The following is a 15,732-nucleotide window of genomic DNA, read 5'->3' as shown; positions in this document are numbered from 1 at the left end:
GGAATCTCAAATCGCTGCAACGATGCCTGGCGGCGACGATGCCTATACTCATCTCCTTCCCATCGATAATGCCAATGACCTCCTGGATGGGTGCCTGTCCTACATCTTCAAGTCCCTGGGTTCCCTAGATCGCGAAAGCTGCTCTCTTGTTTGCCGCCGTTGGCTCCGTGTAGAGAGTCAGTGTTGACATCGCCTCTTCCTTTAGGCTGAATCCAATCTCCTCACCAGCATCACTTCTCTCTTCACTCGCTACGTCGCCGTCACCACACTCGCCCTCAAATGTGTTCGCAAAAGCAGACCCATCCACATCAGCGACGACACTCTTGTCCTCATCTCTCTCCACTGCTGTAACCTCACTACCCTCAAGCTCCATTCTTGCCGCAAGTTAACCGATGTAGGCATGGCCACTGTCACCGTCAATTGCAAGGGATTGAAGAAGTTCTATTGTAATTCCTGCAAATTTGGTGCCAAGGGCATGAATGCTGTCCTCGATCACTCTTCTTCCCTCGAAAAGCTCTCCGTCGTGAGTCTTGGCAAGCTCTATTGTAATTCCTCCATTGGTAAGTTCTTCTCCTGATTTTTCCCTTTCTCTTCTTTATTCTTCTGCTGTTTCCCTGGGTTTTTTTTGGCTTGATATCTGCATTTTCTATTTTTTTGGCTGTAAAATCAATCCGATGGTAGATGCCTCTTCTTTCAGCTGCAAGAGCTCAGAGATTTGTGTTGAAAAAATTCTTGAGGCTTTGTTCCGGAGGCACAAATGGAGAGAAGTAGGGTCTGAGATAAAAACAAGAATGTTTAGTGGGAGATGGGTTCGGTTAAGGTCGAGTAAAGCTATAGGTAAATCCAGTGGTGGCTATGGTGGTTTCAATCGGTGGGTATTGGATGTAGAAGAAGATAAAAAAAAAAAAAAAGAAATTAAAAAACCAGAAGAAGAAAAAGAAGAAACAGAAGATATAGAAGAAGGAGAAGCCGTAGGGTCTAGTTCTTCCTTGGCTCGGTGAAGGTCCGGCGACGGTGTCTCAGCTTCTCTGTCTCCCCAAAACCCTTTTGCTATTTTTTTTGTTGTTTTTGAAATCTCTTTCTCAGTTGCAGAGAGGTGAGAGATGACTAAATGAGTGTTTGCAAGGGTGCAGAGGTGAGAGATGGCAGCGGTGACCAATTGCCCAGTTGCAGATATGGGGAGTGAAGAAGAAGACTAGGTTCAGTCGTTTTAAGGGGAAGGGCAAAATAGTCTTTAAAAAAAAATTAACCTGCTGACATCACTAATTAATAGAATAAATGCTAACCCCATTAATTTTTTTGGTGAGAATTGATATTTTGGTGCTTAGTGGGATGGCATTAATTTAACGGTCCAAGGTGTCGCTGAAAATTTCCCTTTACAAAACCTACTTCTAATTCACTTCACCGAGTCCACAGAAACGAAACTCACCGTCTCACCCTAAAATCCCAATACCCCATCGTCCAACCTAAACCCTCATTTCCATTCCCCCCAAAAACACTTTCAGAACTCCAAGACCCTAAGACCTCTCCCATTCTCCCTCACTCTTAACCGCGAGCAAGCAACCTGCAGTGCTCGAAGGACAGGCCGCCGGCAACCTACTTTGGATCTTGCGGTCGTCGAACGTACAGTGCTCCCGCACAATCTCTCTATGCTCTCTCTCACTCCCAACGAAGCTTAGCAACACAGCAACGGAGCAACCTGCGGAAAAAAAAAAGGTTACAAGTAAAACCGTAAACAGAGAAACCCTCCCTACCTCTGCTATTTTTATCATTGATGATACAAATAGTTTTAAAGTAAAAGTTTTTGCTCTGTGAAGGTTTTGTGAAATCATTTCTATGAGTTTAGGGCCAAAAGTAGACCGAATCAGATCATTATCAGTTGCAATCTATTTGACGATAACAGTTTTAGCTCATCTGAACTCAGTAGACAGGTGGGAAAATGTCTACTGAGCAAATGCCATGCTTCTAAATCAGGATGCATTGTTGGAACGTAAGCTTGGAAAATTGTTAATTACTTGCAGTTAGATGCTTTTGCCATTATTATAGCTTCTAATCAGATCATTAGTTGACCTAATTGATGGTTGTGTTGGCAATGGTGTCAAGTGTCTGTTCATCCTGTTGCTTCGACGGGTTGGATTGGCTAGAATGTCTCAATAATTACTTCTTTTTATCCTGATGACACTGTCCCATTCCCAGAGTCCCAGTAGAATTGTAGCTTGCATTTGTTTTGCTTGTTATAGTTGCTTTGAAATTTGCATACAGGTACTTAGGTAATTATGTACCAATTTTTGCCTGTATATTGCCCTTTTTTGGTGCCGTATTGTACAAATTTAAACGTTTAAAACGTATATTGTCCGTTTTCATATTTTTTGCTGTTCTTGACGTATTTGACCATACCGATCACGTTTTGATCCATTTAAAACACATTGGTACCGAACATTTTTTTGCCGTTCCTATTTTAACTATGGACTGTAGTGTCTCTTTGAGCAAGTTGTTGGGCTGTATTGCCTGTCATGCCGCGGACCAGTGCAGTGGAGTGCCCTGGTTGTCCCCCCATTAGGGCTTTGACTTTCGATGTCCTCGGTCTTGTTAAAGGTGAGGATTTACCATTTAAAATCAACGTTCTCTTCGTCCATCTTTTGTGTTCGTTCTTCTCCATTATCATCTATTAATCTTGGATTTGGTGGTGGCAGTCATTGAAGCTCGTGGCAAGCCCGGGATTCCGAACGTGGTCGCTAGATGGGGTGAACCTGATTCTTCTCGCTGCGTCCTCGCTGCTTCAATCGATGACCGTAAAGATGACCCTGTATGTTGCCCTTGCTTTCTTTGTCTGCTTCAGTTGCATATAACACCTCTAATTGATGATTAAAACCGCAGTTCAATCCTCATTTAGTTGTATATATAGCTTTGCCTTTTAATGGGAGTTTTGTTAGTTCAACAGCTACTGTGTATCAAGGAGGGCCTTGGTTCCAACCTTCCAACCAAGAACCCTGTAAACAAAAATGTTTAAGAGGAAAACATGTTGATTACCAGATTCTGTTAGTTCAGCAGCTTCTGTGTCTCAAGAAGGGTCATGGTCCCAACCTTCCAATCCAAGAACCCCTATAAACATAATTTTTAAGAAATAACCATGTTGACTACAAGAACAATTCATTTAACCTTGTCCTGTGTCTTTCTGGTTCACAAACATGTAGTCTCTTCGTTCAATAATAGTATTTTGAACAGCTATTGAATCATTAGTGCTTGGAAAATTTCTGCAGTTGCTGGCTGTTGCAAGGAAAAATGGCTTGGTGAGTTCCTCCTTAGACCAGTTATTTCATTCTACACCTTTTGGCTTACTTAGAGTATGCTTTGTGGTGATACTCTGTTCTGGGTGTGAACTATAGATTGAGTTGCTTAATCCTTTAAATGGGGATCTTCGCGTCACCATATCAAAAGTTGGTGATGCTGTTCATGCTCTAGAAGATGATCCTATCTCTGGGCTGCATTTATTCCGAAGAGAGAGGTTGGAGCTGTCGTCCAGGTATTCTTGTATTTAGATTTGAGCATTTTCCTCACCAATGTATTTCTATCAATTTTCTCCTCTTTATACTGGTAGTATGTTGTCCGATTCTTGAACCGTAGTTTTACTCTTTTTCCTTCTGAGGAAAATTTGCATTTAGTTCTTGGTATATTGCTCTCTATTTTTTGCAGTTTTTGATTACCATTGATGTTAAAGCTTTTTTTATTTTTTCATACTGTCTCAATGATGCGGTGGCTCTAGAATGGTTGGACCAATTTGTCCGGCTTTGGAAATCCAACCAATACGGTACTGAGCCAATTTGGGTTTTTGGTCTAATAAAGGCTGGTAGTGATTTAGGTTGTAGTATTTTATTTTATCATGTTTTGCTTTGAATAGATTACGCAAGAAATAGGAGATAGAGTTTGATTTAGTTTGGGTTTTAAATTCCGGTTAGGAGTCTTTGTTTGTTTCTTCTCTTTATATATTTGTAACCAACAAACTCAGTTTTTAGAATGAAAAGAAATAGCTTTGAGTATGCTGTGGCATGTGTGTTCGACTGTGGTCGTGGAGTGTTCCTTTCTTCCCTGATAGAGTTTGTTTTAGTTTGGGTTTTAAATTCCAGTTAGGAGTCTTTGTTTGTTTCTTCTCTTTATATATTTGTAACCAACAAACTCAGTTTTTAGAATGAAAAGAAATAGATTTGAGTATGCTGTGGCGTGTGTGTTCGACTATGGTCGTGGAGTGTTCCTTTCTTCCCTGCGACTCTGAGTTCCAATCTCAGGTATCTTCCCGTTCACTCATTGGGCCTCCACCACTCAATCTGCAAAATGGACAGAGGGAATGATCTATTTTATAGTGAACAATATTTTTATTTTTTCTACTTTAATTGACAAGAGGGCGGGCCATGGTGAAACGGTGAGGTTGCTCCATTGTGACCTAGTGGTCATGGGTTCGGGTATGGAAACAGCCTATTTGCGTAAGCAGGGTTAAAGCTGCGTACATTATGACCCTCCCCAGAGCCCGCAGTGGCAGGAGCCTTGTGCAGGGTATGCTCTTTTTCTATTTCAAAAGTTACCAATTGGAACTGTAAATATTCTTTCCTTTTTTTTTTTCTGCATTATTGGCATAGTACATGAGGATCCTGTTTCGCCATTCAACTCTATTCAATACCGTACTTGATGTGAACTCCATTGTATGTATATTCTGAAGTTTCTATTTAAATGTGTGTAATACATACTGAACTAATGCCTGTATCATATTACATTATTACGCTGTTCAGCATCAACATATAACTATATAATGCTTTGAAATCTAAGATCTATAGGTTCAAAGCTTAGTACTAAATCCATCCATTTTGTTACAAAAGATTTTAAAAAGCTGAAATCTTTTGTATTGTCTAGAGCATTGCATCCCCGCCTCCAGTATAAACTAATTCTGAACAAGAAAAATCCAGCAGGAGACTATTACAGAAGAATAACAGAGAGAATATAAACCAGTAATAGGAGAAAATTTATCTCTGGCTTGAGGATATCAGAACAAACTAGAAACCTAGTCCTGTATTAGTCAACATCAACTCTCCTCTAAAAGAACTCGACTCTATCGAGTTTGGATAGGGACCAAGGATGTCATCTGAGTCAACTCATTTGAGGAGGAACGATCCCACTACCTTCTTAAGCTTAATTTTGGGGAGATCCTTGGTGGGAAGGAGCTTCATTTCTTTGCCACATAGTTGTCAAGGCATCGTGGCACCGGCTAGGCGTCCGGGCTCTTTCTTGAGTACAAGGCAACAACAACCTTGTTGACAGTTCACAAGTTTACATTGATTTATGTTTATTGCTTTGTTTTTTCGATGAATATGCTTAAATTATATGTAATGCCCCCAAAACCACCCTAGCGGTTTAGGGACATTGACGGTCCACAAGATCGTTTATGTCAAGGTAATATGAACCGGAGTAGAACCAAAACACAAACACATGACTAAAATATATAGATTAAGACTTCAACTAAAGTAGGGTAGTTAAACTAAGCTATTACAATTTTCAAATTAAACTTAAAATTCTGAAATAAAGGTTACAATATTCAAAATTAAATTAAATTCAAACAAATTATAAGTTCTTCTAAAATTGAAAGAAAGTATAAAGTTTCTAATAGTAGTTGTCCTCTTCTAATCCAAATGCTTCGTCTTCTGACCTCCTCCTCTAGTACATCCTCACATCTAGGTTCACATTCATAAAGTTGTTCATTTGAAAAGTGGTGAGAGGAGCGAAAAACTTAGCAAGTAAATCCACAACAACTATCAGTGAAAAACATGCACAAATAATACAAAATGTAAAGACATACAATAATATGTATATATAGATCCAAAAAAAAAACAAAACAAAATGATCATAACCATAATTGCTTATCACCACTGCTGTAATGAAAAATATATATGACAACAATCAATGAAAGATATATCGAAAAGAATGTACAATAACAAACACATCACTCCCTAATGGACTAGTGTGAACTAGTTACCATACATTGTCAAGGCCCTCATGATAGCGGCATATGAACTCCGGCTATGTTCAACTACAACACCACTGTCCCCTCTCAACATTAAGAAACTAATGGGGAAACTAGTGACCAAACTTGTCCCAGGACCGAGTTAAAGCCCTGAAGGTTTTACTAGCAATGCCCTCCTGGAGAGTTTTTGATCATCTCCCTCTTTTAGTAGTCCATAGCTCCAATAAGGGTAAGCTCGTAGCTCAAAAACTCGCCAACTTATCCTTACCCCAACATATTCACCAATGTCGGTAAGGTAAACAACAAAATAACAATCAAGGGTTTGCTTATAATTTAAAGTCATGACTCCCCAATTCCACCCTAACAAATGCTATTGAAAGAATGAAAATAAAATGTGAAAACAGTAACTTTCATCAACATATCAATGCATAAAATGAAGAACAATAATAGGGAAGATTGGGCAAAATCTTTGCAATCACTTACCCAATAATAACATCAATGAAAAGTAAAAGGTAAATCCTAAACAAAATCAGATTTTTATGCATCATCCAAAAACATCATGCTTTAGGTTATAATCATGAAGAATCATTCATAGACCTTCGTCATACTATCAACAAATAAGCATTGGATTCATTAGTTTATAAACATGACATTATTAAATTCTGCACACATATGTGAATTAAATCATTAGGAAATCACCATTCCTTGAAAGCAATCATGTGTGAACAATTTAATTGAGTAAAAGTATGAATGAAATATGTTTTTGGCATGATAAGTCTTAATCTAAAACTAAATTCCAGGTTTAAAACAATGTTTCAAAACAAATTTTATATGTAAGAAAAATATCAAGTATAATGGTTGAAGATCTACTCACCTTGTGCGAAGCGACTAGGGTTTCTATAAGTGACTTCAAATTAATGTTTCAATGATGTTGATATATCTCTTCCTAATGCAGAATCACTTTAATGGAGTCCTATGATTAAGGTAATGATGAAATCAACATCAATGTATTCCTTAAACTCGGATTTGGGAAACACAGATTTTTGATAGAATGACCTACCTTCAGTAAATCAGCGATATCTCTCTGCTCAGATCTCCGTTTGGGGTGATTCAACTTGGGTTGCGAAGATAAGAGATGAGGCTACGTTTTATCGTGAAATAAGATTTTCCCAATTCGGCTCCGAAAAGGGTCGAAATTGGACGTCAAGTTGCTAGTTCTGCACAGGCCAAATCTCCTTCTTCTCCTTCCTTCTTCTTCTTCTCTCTTCTTCTTCGTCTTCTCTTTCTCTAAATAGTCAACGAATTTTCCTCTCTTCCTCTCTCTTCCTCTCTCTTTCTCTCTCAAATTTATGGGGATTGAGATTTAGTTATGGGGATTTAATTCTAATAAGAAAGAAGGTGAGAAGAATCCAATTTTGTTTCTAACTACATCTATTTACTTGCCCTCCAATGAAAATATTTTAAAAGGAATCTTGACTTAAGATTTTTAAATTAAAATTTTAGATTAGGTAAAAATTTCTTTTTTGTTGGGATTTTATTTTATGAAGACTTTCTTTTTCCAAGTTTGAGTTTCCAACCAATTAGAGATAGCTACCTCACCTTTCCTTATCAATCCATAATACTTTCCTAATTAAAATCTAAGACCTCCCAAGTTAGAATCGTGGAAGCCCATTCTAAGCCCTATAAAATTATAAAAAAATAAAATATTTAATTACTCCTCTAAAGAATAGAACCTTAGACCTCTACCAAATTGAATTAAATGTCTAAGCACTAAGGTAGGTTACTAACTGTGAATTATTTTCCAAATCAAATTATATATGTTATAAATAAAACCCTAATTCTACACTTAGGCAAGGAATAAACTCAAAATGAGGATGTTACACTAGGGCACACTACTTACCATGCATGCATGGGTGCATCTGCAGCTAGTCCAAGTTCCTACACTTCAGTTTGCCCTAATCTTGCATTAGGTAAAAAGATCAAATTACCCCTAGTTCAAAATCAAGGTATTACAATTCTCCCCCCTAACAAAAATTTCGTCCTCGAAATTTACATACCTGGATCATCGAACAAATGGGGATATTCTGTCCGCATCTCACCTTCTTTCTCCCATGAAGCCTCTTGGATACCATGATTGTTCCAGAGAGCTTTCACATAAGAGATGGTACGGTTTCGTAGAACTTGTTGCTTATGATCCAAGATTTGAATGGGGGTCTCTTCATAATATAGATCCGCTTTCAGTTGCAATGGTTCGCAGCTCAGGATATGTGAAGGATCTGCTACGTACCTCCTGAGTAATGCAACATGAAAAACGTTGTATACTCCGTAATACCCTGATTTTGGACTAGGGGTAATTTGATCTTTTTACCTAATGTAGGATTAGGGTAAGTTGAAGTGTAGGAACTTGGACTAGCTGGAGGTGCACACATGCATGTATGGTAAGTAGTGTGCCCTAGTGTAACACTCTCATTTTGAGTTTATTCCTTGCCTAAGTGTAGAATTAGGGTTTTATTTATAACATATATAATTTGATTTGGAAAATAATTCACAGTTAGTAACCTAGCCTAGTGCTTAGACATTTAATTCAATTTGTTAGAGGTCTAAGGTTCTATTATTTAGAGGAGCAATTAAATATTTTATTTTTTTTATAATTTTTTATAGGGCTTAGAATAGGCTTCCACGATTCTAACTTGGGTGGTCTTAGATTTTAGCTAGGGAAGTATTATGGATTGATAAGGAAAGGTGAGGTGGTTATCTCCAATTGGTTGGAAACTCAAACTTGGAAAAAGAAAGTCTTCATAAAATAAAATCCCAACAAAAAAAGAATTTTTACCTAATCTAAAATTTTAATTTAAAAATCTTAAGTTAAGATTCCTTTTAAAATATTTTCATTGGAGGGTAAGTAAATAGATATAGTTAGAGACAAAATTGGATTCTTACCACCTTCTTTCTTGTTAGGATTAAATCCCTATAACTAAATCTCAATCCTCATTCCCTTTATCATAAATTTAAGAGAAAGAGAGAGCGAGGAAGAGAGGAAGAGAGGAAAATTCGTTGACTATTTAGAGGAAGAGAAGAAGAAGAGAGAAGAAGAAGAAGGAAGGAGAAGAAGGAGATTAGGACTGCGCAGAACCAGCAACTTGACGTCCAATTTCGACCCTTTTCGGAGCCGAATTGGGAAAATCTTATTTCACGATGAAGGTAGGTCATTCTATCAAAACTCTGTGTTTCCCAAATCCGAGTTTAAGTAATACATTGATGTTGATTTCATCATTATCTTAATCATAGGACTCCATTAAAGTGATTCTGAATTAGGAAGAGATATATCAACATCATTGATTTGATGTCACTTATAGAAATCCTAGTTGTTTTGCACAAGGTGAGTAGATCTTCAACCATTATACTTGATATTTTTCTTACATATAAAATTTGTTTTGAAACACTGTTTTAAATCTGGAATTTAGTTTTAGATTGAGATTTATCATGCCAAAAACATATTTCATTCATGCTTTTACTCAATTAAATTGTTCACACATGATTGCTTTCAAGGAATGGTGATGTCCTTATGATTTAATGCATGATGTTTTTGGATGATGCATAAAAATCTGATTTTTGTTTTGGGTTTACCTTTTACTTTTCATTGATGTTATTATTAGGTAAGTGATGTGCAAAAATTTTTGCCTAATCTTCCTTATTATAGTTATTCATTTTATGCATTGATATGTTGATGAAAGTTACTATTTTAACTTATTTTCACTTTATTTTCATTCTTTTCAATAGCATTTGTTAGGGTGGAATTGGGGAGTCATGACTTTAAATTATAAGCAAACCCTTGATTGTTATTTTGTTGTTTACCTTACCGACATTGGTGAATATGTTGGGGTAAGGATAAGTTGGCGTGTTTTTGAGCTACGAGCTTACCCTTATTGGAGCTAGATGGACTACTAGAAAGAGGGAGATGATCAAAAAACTCTCCAGGAGGGCATTGCTGGTAAAACCTTCGTTTGACTCGGTCTAGGGCAAGTTTGGTCACTAGTTTCTCCATTAGTTTCTTGATGTTGAGAGGGGACAGTAGTGTTGTAGTTGATCATAGCTGGAGTTCATACGCCGCTATCATGAGGGCCTTGACCAGTGTATGGTAACTAGTTCACACTAGTCCATTAGGGAGTGATGTGTTTGTTATTTTACGTTTTTTCGATATATCTTTCGTTGATTGTTGTCATATATGCTTTTCATTACGGTAGTGGTGATAAGCAAATATGGTTATGATCATTTTGTGTTTTTTTTTTTTTTTCGGATCTATATATACATATTATTGTATGTCTTTACATTTTGTATTATTTGTGCATGTTTTTCACACCTGTATAGTTGTTGTGGATTTACTTGCTAAGCTTTTCCTGAAGCTTACCCTCACCACTTTTCAGATGAACAACTTTATGAATGCGAACATGGATGTGAGGATGTACTAGAGGAGGAGGTCCAAGAGGACGAAGCATTTAGATTAGAAGATGACAACTACTATTAGAAACTTTATACTTTCTTTCAATTTTAGGAGAACTTGTAATTTGTTTGAGTTTAATTTAATTTTGGATATTGTAACATTTATTTCAGAATTTTAAGTTTAATTTGGAAATTGTAATAGCTTAGTTTAACTACCCTACTTTAGTTGAATTCTTAATTTATATATTTTAGTCATGTGTTTGTGTTTTGGTTCTACTCCGGTTCATATCTCCTTGACATAAACGATCTTGTGGACCGTCAATGTCCCTAAACCACTAGGGTGGTTTTGGGGGCGTTACATTATATCCTGTACTTATTTATTATATGTTGATTTTCTCATATTAGATCATGACTCGCCAAGGCTCCAGGCCCATACGGGGTTCCAATAGAAGTGTGGAAGAGCTTAGGAATTTGTGGCTTATCTTGGTTAACTAAGCTGTTTAACAAGATTATATGCACTGAGAGAATGCCAAATGAATGGAGGAGAAGCATTGTGGTCCCGATTTACAAAAATAAAGGTGATGTCCAATGTTGCAACAACTATAAAGGTATAAAACTAATGAGTCATACTATGAAATTTTGGGAGAAGGTTATTGAAACACACTTGAGAAAAGAGACCACTATTTCGGAGAACCAATTGGTTTTATGCCAGTGAGATCCACAATTGAAGCTATCTCCCTACTTAGAAGACTCTTGGAAAGATTTAAGGGGAGCAAGAAGGATTTCCATATGGCCTTCTATTGACCTAGAAAAAGCTTATGATAGAGTTCTTAGAGATTTAATCTGGCATGTGCTAGGGAGGAAAAATGTTTCAAGTAAATATGTGGGGACATAATTAAATATATATATGATGGTGTGGTGACTAGTGTAAGAACCCGTGAGGGGTCAAGGTAGTGAATTCCCAATTACAGTTGGGCTACATCAAGGATCAACACTAAGCCATTATCTGTTTGTGCTTATCATGGATGAGTTAACCGAAGGCATCCAAGCTGAGGTTCCTTAGAGCATGTTTTTTGTTGATGACATTGTTTTGATGGATGACAAAATCTAGAATTATTGCCAAACTGGAATTATAAAGATCAACATTAGAATCAAAAGGATAAGGTTTTAAGATAAGTAGAACAAAGACGGACTATATAGTATGTAACTTCAGCAACTCCAGGACGAATAATGAGGGGGTGAGAGTTGATGCGATGGAGATTCTACAAAGTGGACTTTTTATAGGTACTTAGGATCAATCATTAGTAAAGAAGGTGATATAGAAGATGACGTCTCATAGAGGATTAGAGTAGGATGGCTGAAGTGGAGAGGTGCATCCGGAGTGTTATGTGATCGACGGATTCCTTTAAAGCTTAAGGAAAATTTTACAGGACAGTCGTATGAGCGGCTATAATGTATGGCGCAGAATGTTGGGCAGTTAAGAAGCGCCATATAGATAAACCTAAGTGTAGCAAAGATGAGGATATTAAGATGGATGAGTGGCAAAACCAGGAAGGATAAAATAAGGAATGACCATATTAGAGTTGGTTTGGGAGTAGTCCCGATTCATGATAAGCTACGAGAAAGTTGCCTGAGGTGGTATGGACATGTTCAACAGAGGCCGCGGGATGCCCCAGTTCGGAGGAGTGACTTGATTTAGATTGAAGGTAATAAAAAAACTAGGGGCAGGCCTAAAATGACCCTAAGAGAAGTGGTGAGGAAAGACATACATAGTTTAGGTCTTGTGTCTAGTATGACGTCGAATAGAGTTGATTGGAGGGCAAGGATCCACGTAGCCGACCTCGGTTAGTTTGTTTGAGACGGATTCATAGCTGTGCTTGTTATGTTCCCTTCCCTTTATTCTTATTGTAATCAGTTTTTTTTTTTTTAACATTATTGTGTCCTAGTAAGGATTTGTGTAGCCGACCCCATTTAGTTGGGATAAGACTGCGTTGTTGTTGTTGTAGATCAGCATAATTATATCATATTGCAGTGATGTGGCTTCTATGTTGCATATAAGCATAATTGTATAAATTATCATTACTAGATTATATATAGTCACCTCATGCCTAGGGCGCTTAGGAAAAGCTTAGGCGGGCATTTTGTTGCCTAGGTGTCCCTCCCATGCCTTGGGTTGCGTAGTTGCCATGACAACTATGCCAAGGCCCGTTGAACCCATCCATTACCCAAAATAAGGTATTTCTAAGCCTAATTGAGCACCCTCTTAAAGCTTTAGTTATTGTTTTTTGGGGAAATATCATCCCCCTCCCCTTTAAGTTTCCTTAATATCAACCCAATACCCAAGTTTTGAAAACTGATAATGCCCTCCCCTACTTTTTAAAGATTTTATCAACTGTCATAGTTCAAGAACTCGCGAGATCTCGCTGAGTTTCTCGGTTTTTGAAAAAACCGAGATGATACTGCCTGCGAGTCTCAAAAGTGCAATAACTCGCCGAGATCTCGGTTCGAGTCTCGGTTTCGACCCATTTTTTAACCCACCTACCACTTAAATACCTCACCTAACTCGACAGAACTCGACATATCTCGGCGATGTCTCAAATCTCGGGTCCAGATCTTGGGTTGACCCATGGAAATGACCCATCTACTATGTATTTACCTAACTCGACGAAAAAAAAATAAAATGCACCAACTCGGTGAGATCTCGACTCGACTCGGTTTTTCCAAGAGCCGAGTTGGTACCGAGACTCGAGTTTTAGTACCTTGTCAACCGTACCCTAACCGTTAAAAATCGCCATTAAGTGATTACGTAGGCATATCCAATTTTTCTAAAACCCCAGATTACCCTTAATGTAATTTTATTCCAATTTTGCCCTCTTCAACCCAAAACCCCAATAGGGTTTTTTCCCTGTTTGTCGATTTGGGGAAGGCGATGGGGAATATTCCCCGTCTGATTCCCCTCATTATAATTAAAAAAAAAAAGTTTTCTTTAAGTTAAGTAATTGGGATTTGCTAACATGCACTACTGAGAAGGTGCTAATGTGCGCCAGGGTCGGGTTGGTGGATCCACCCATTAACTACAATTAAAAAAAGGGTAATATCGACTTTTCATATGCTGTTTTAACAGAGTTTGTCACTTAGGGTGCGGTTGATAGAATCTTTAAAAAGTAGGGGAGGGCATCATCAATTTTCAAAATTTGGGTATTGGGTTGATATTAAGGAAACTTAGAGGGTAGGGGGACGATATTTCCCCTTGTTTTTTTTTTGGGGGGGGGGGGGGGGTGGGATCTCAGTTTGGATTTGGGTCCCTTCGTCCTTTGTCATACAGCCACAGGCAGTTGCATCTCTCTCTCTCTCTCCCTCTCCCTCTCTCTCCCCCCTAAAGAAAAAAAGGGTGATGGGATGGATCTGATTCCCCAGCTAAACACATTTTTTTTCTTCTGATAAGTAGCTACATATTGATGAGGACCAGCTTATTCCAAACTTTGGTTTGACTTCGTCTAATGAACTATACTTTTATGTGAGGAAAACAACCTTGCTTGGCTTCTAAAATTGCTAATTGTTTCATAATTCATGGATTGTTAGTGAACTTGTTAATGTTGTGTACAGACCTTTCTGGTTTCCCTTTTGATCATTATTCATTTGTTGCCACTTGTTTACTTATTGTTTTCAGGTTGTGTACAGTGCTTACATGCACAAAGAAAGGAAAAGCAAATCTGAGATCTGTTGGAGATGCTGATTCACCAACAGATTCTACATGTTCTGGGTCTACAAAAACATGGGATGTATGTGCTGCTGGTGATATTTTATGCTCTGCAGTAGATGGAAATGAAAATTATGCCTTTTTTGGTGGGTGAGTTCTTAATTAGACTTTGATGTAAGTGTGATGTTGTGCCACCCCAGGATAAGCTTGAGGGAGTTGTTCATGTACATTTCCAGAATATGATCTAAAAGAGCTCTTCTTGTTATTCATTTCTTTGTTTTATGATCCAGGAAGGGTGTTGAAGTTAATATGTGGGATCTTGAGAAGTCTAGTAAGATCTGGACAGCAAAACCTGTGAGTTCTTCCTTGTACGTTGGTTCCAAGTATGCATCTCAGATGCAACCCCCCCTCCCCCACCCCAAAAAAAAAAAAAAAAAAAATAAAAAAAGAGAAGAAAATTACAGGCAATCCTATTTAATTGGATTTTATTTTTTATGTGACTGTATATGGCCACTGTGCAGCCTCCTAAAAACAGCCTTGGTATATTCACTCCAACTTGGTTTACAGCTGCAACATTCCTTTGTAAAGAGGATCATCGTAAGATTGTGGCTGGGACCAACAGCCACCAGGTAATCCTTTCTACGACAACTTTTTCTGTGAACAAACTGTTGCAACCACATACCAAAAGCTCGAGCGGTTAAGGGCCACAACAATGTATATCAACGCACAACAGCACCAACGTTGTGATTATACAACCTTATGTGGCTGGTGACTGTAGACAACTTTAGTTTTCAATTGATCGTAGCAGCAGTGCTGAGCTATTGTCAACTAATCTCACCTACTCACCAAGTTTTACTATTGGGCTTGTAGCCATTTCTGATGCCAATTTGTAACATTGTACATGTGAAACAGGTGCGCCTCTATGATATTTCCTCACAGAGAAGACCTGTTATTTCATTTGATTTCCGAGAATCCCCAATTAAAGCACTCACTGAAGATCCAGATGGCTATACTGTCTACTTTGGAACTGGTTCTGGTGACCTTGCATCTGTTGACATGCGCACAGGTACCAGTCTGACTACTCCACTAATTAATTATTAAAAAAATTAAATAACAGCCCATAAAGAGACTCCACGACCTGGTTCTTAAGATGAACCAGAACCTGAGCCACAGGTTGTTAAAACTGGTTTAAAAGTGATCCAAACCAGAACCGCAAGCTATGGTTGTAGCCTGGGTTGCTTCTTCCTGTGTTAGTAGTTCTGAAAGTGGCTTTGATCTGCATCAAATGGGGTCCCTGAAACCATAGAAACAGGTAATTAATAACTTGCAGAAATTACTGAAGCTTTTATAGATTCCTTGGGTGCCATTTACTAATGTCTAATGTTAAAGTATCGTGTGGTGTGAGAATCTCGGTTAGGCTTTTCCTGGTCCTAATCGAGATTCTCTGTTTTGGGCTTTTGTACTTAGATTAGGATTCTAAGTTTAGTCTGTTTTTTTTATTCCTAATTTTATAATGATTCCTGATTGTAATTGGATTTTCAAATATAAATAAAGCTGGGGGACAGGAGAATGATCAGTTCGATCA

The 15,732-nt window shown here is 37.9% G+C and overlaps 1 protein-coding gene across 1 annotated transcript in view; it reads left to right on the top strand.

Moving 5' to 3' along the window:
- Positions 1–2,513: 2,513 nt before the first annotated feature.
- Positions 2,514–15,732, top strand: part of LOC122661994 (WD repeat-containing protein 74) — a 38,502-nt gene continuing 25,283 nt past the window's right edge. Inside the window, exons 1-8 of the mRNA XM_043857528.1 lie at positions 2,514–2,595; positions 2,694–2,806; positions 3,261–3,290; positions 3,387–3,523; positions 14,118–14,297; positions 14,438–14,501; positions 14,669–14,776; positions 15,060–15,213. Coding sequence (XP_043713463.1) covers positions 2,514–2,595; positions 2,694–2,806; positions 3,261–3,290; positions 3,387–3,523; positions 14,118–14,297; positions 14,438–14,501; positions 14,669–14,776; positions 15,060–15,213 — 868 coding nt within the window. The remainder of the gene's footprint in view (positions 2,596–2,693; positions 2,807–3,260; positions 3,291–3,386; positions 3,524–14,117; positions 14,298–14,437; positions 14,502–14,668; positions 14,777–15,059; positions 15,214–15,732) is intronic.

The sequence above is a fragment of the Telopea speciosissima genome, chromosome 5 (genome assembly GCF_018873765.1).
Source record: "Telopea speciosissima isolate NSW1024214 ecotype Mountain lineage chromosome 5, Tspe_v1, whole genome shotgun sequence".
Taxonomy (NCBI): domain Eukaryota; kingdom Viridiplantae; phylum Streptophyta; class Magnoliopsida; order Proteales; family Proteaceae; genus Telopea; species Telopea speciosissima.
This window is presented reverse-complemented; position numbering and strand designations above follow the sequence as displayed.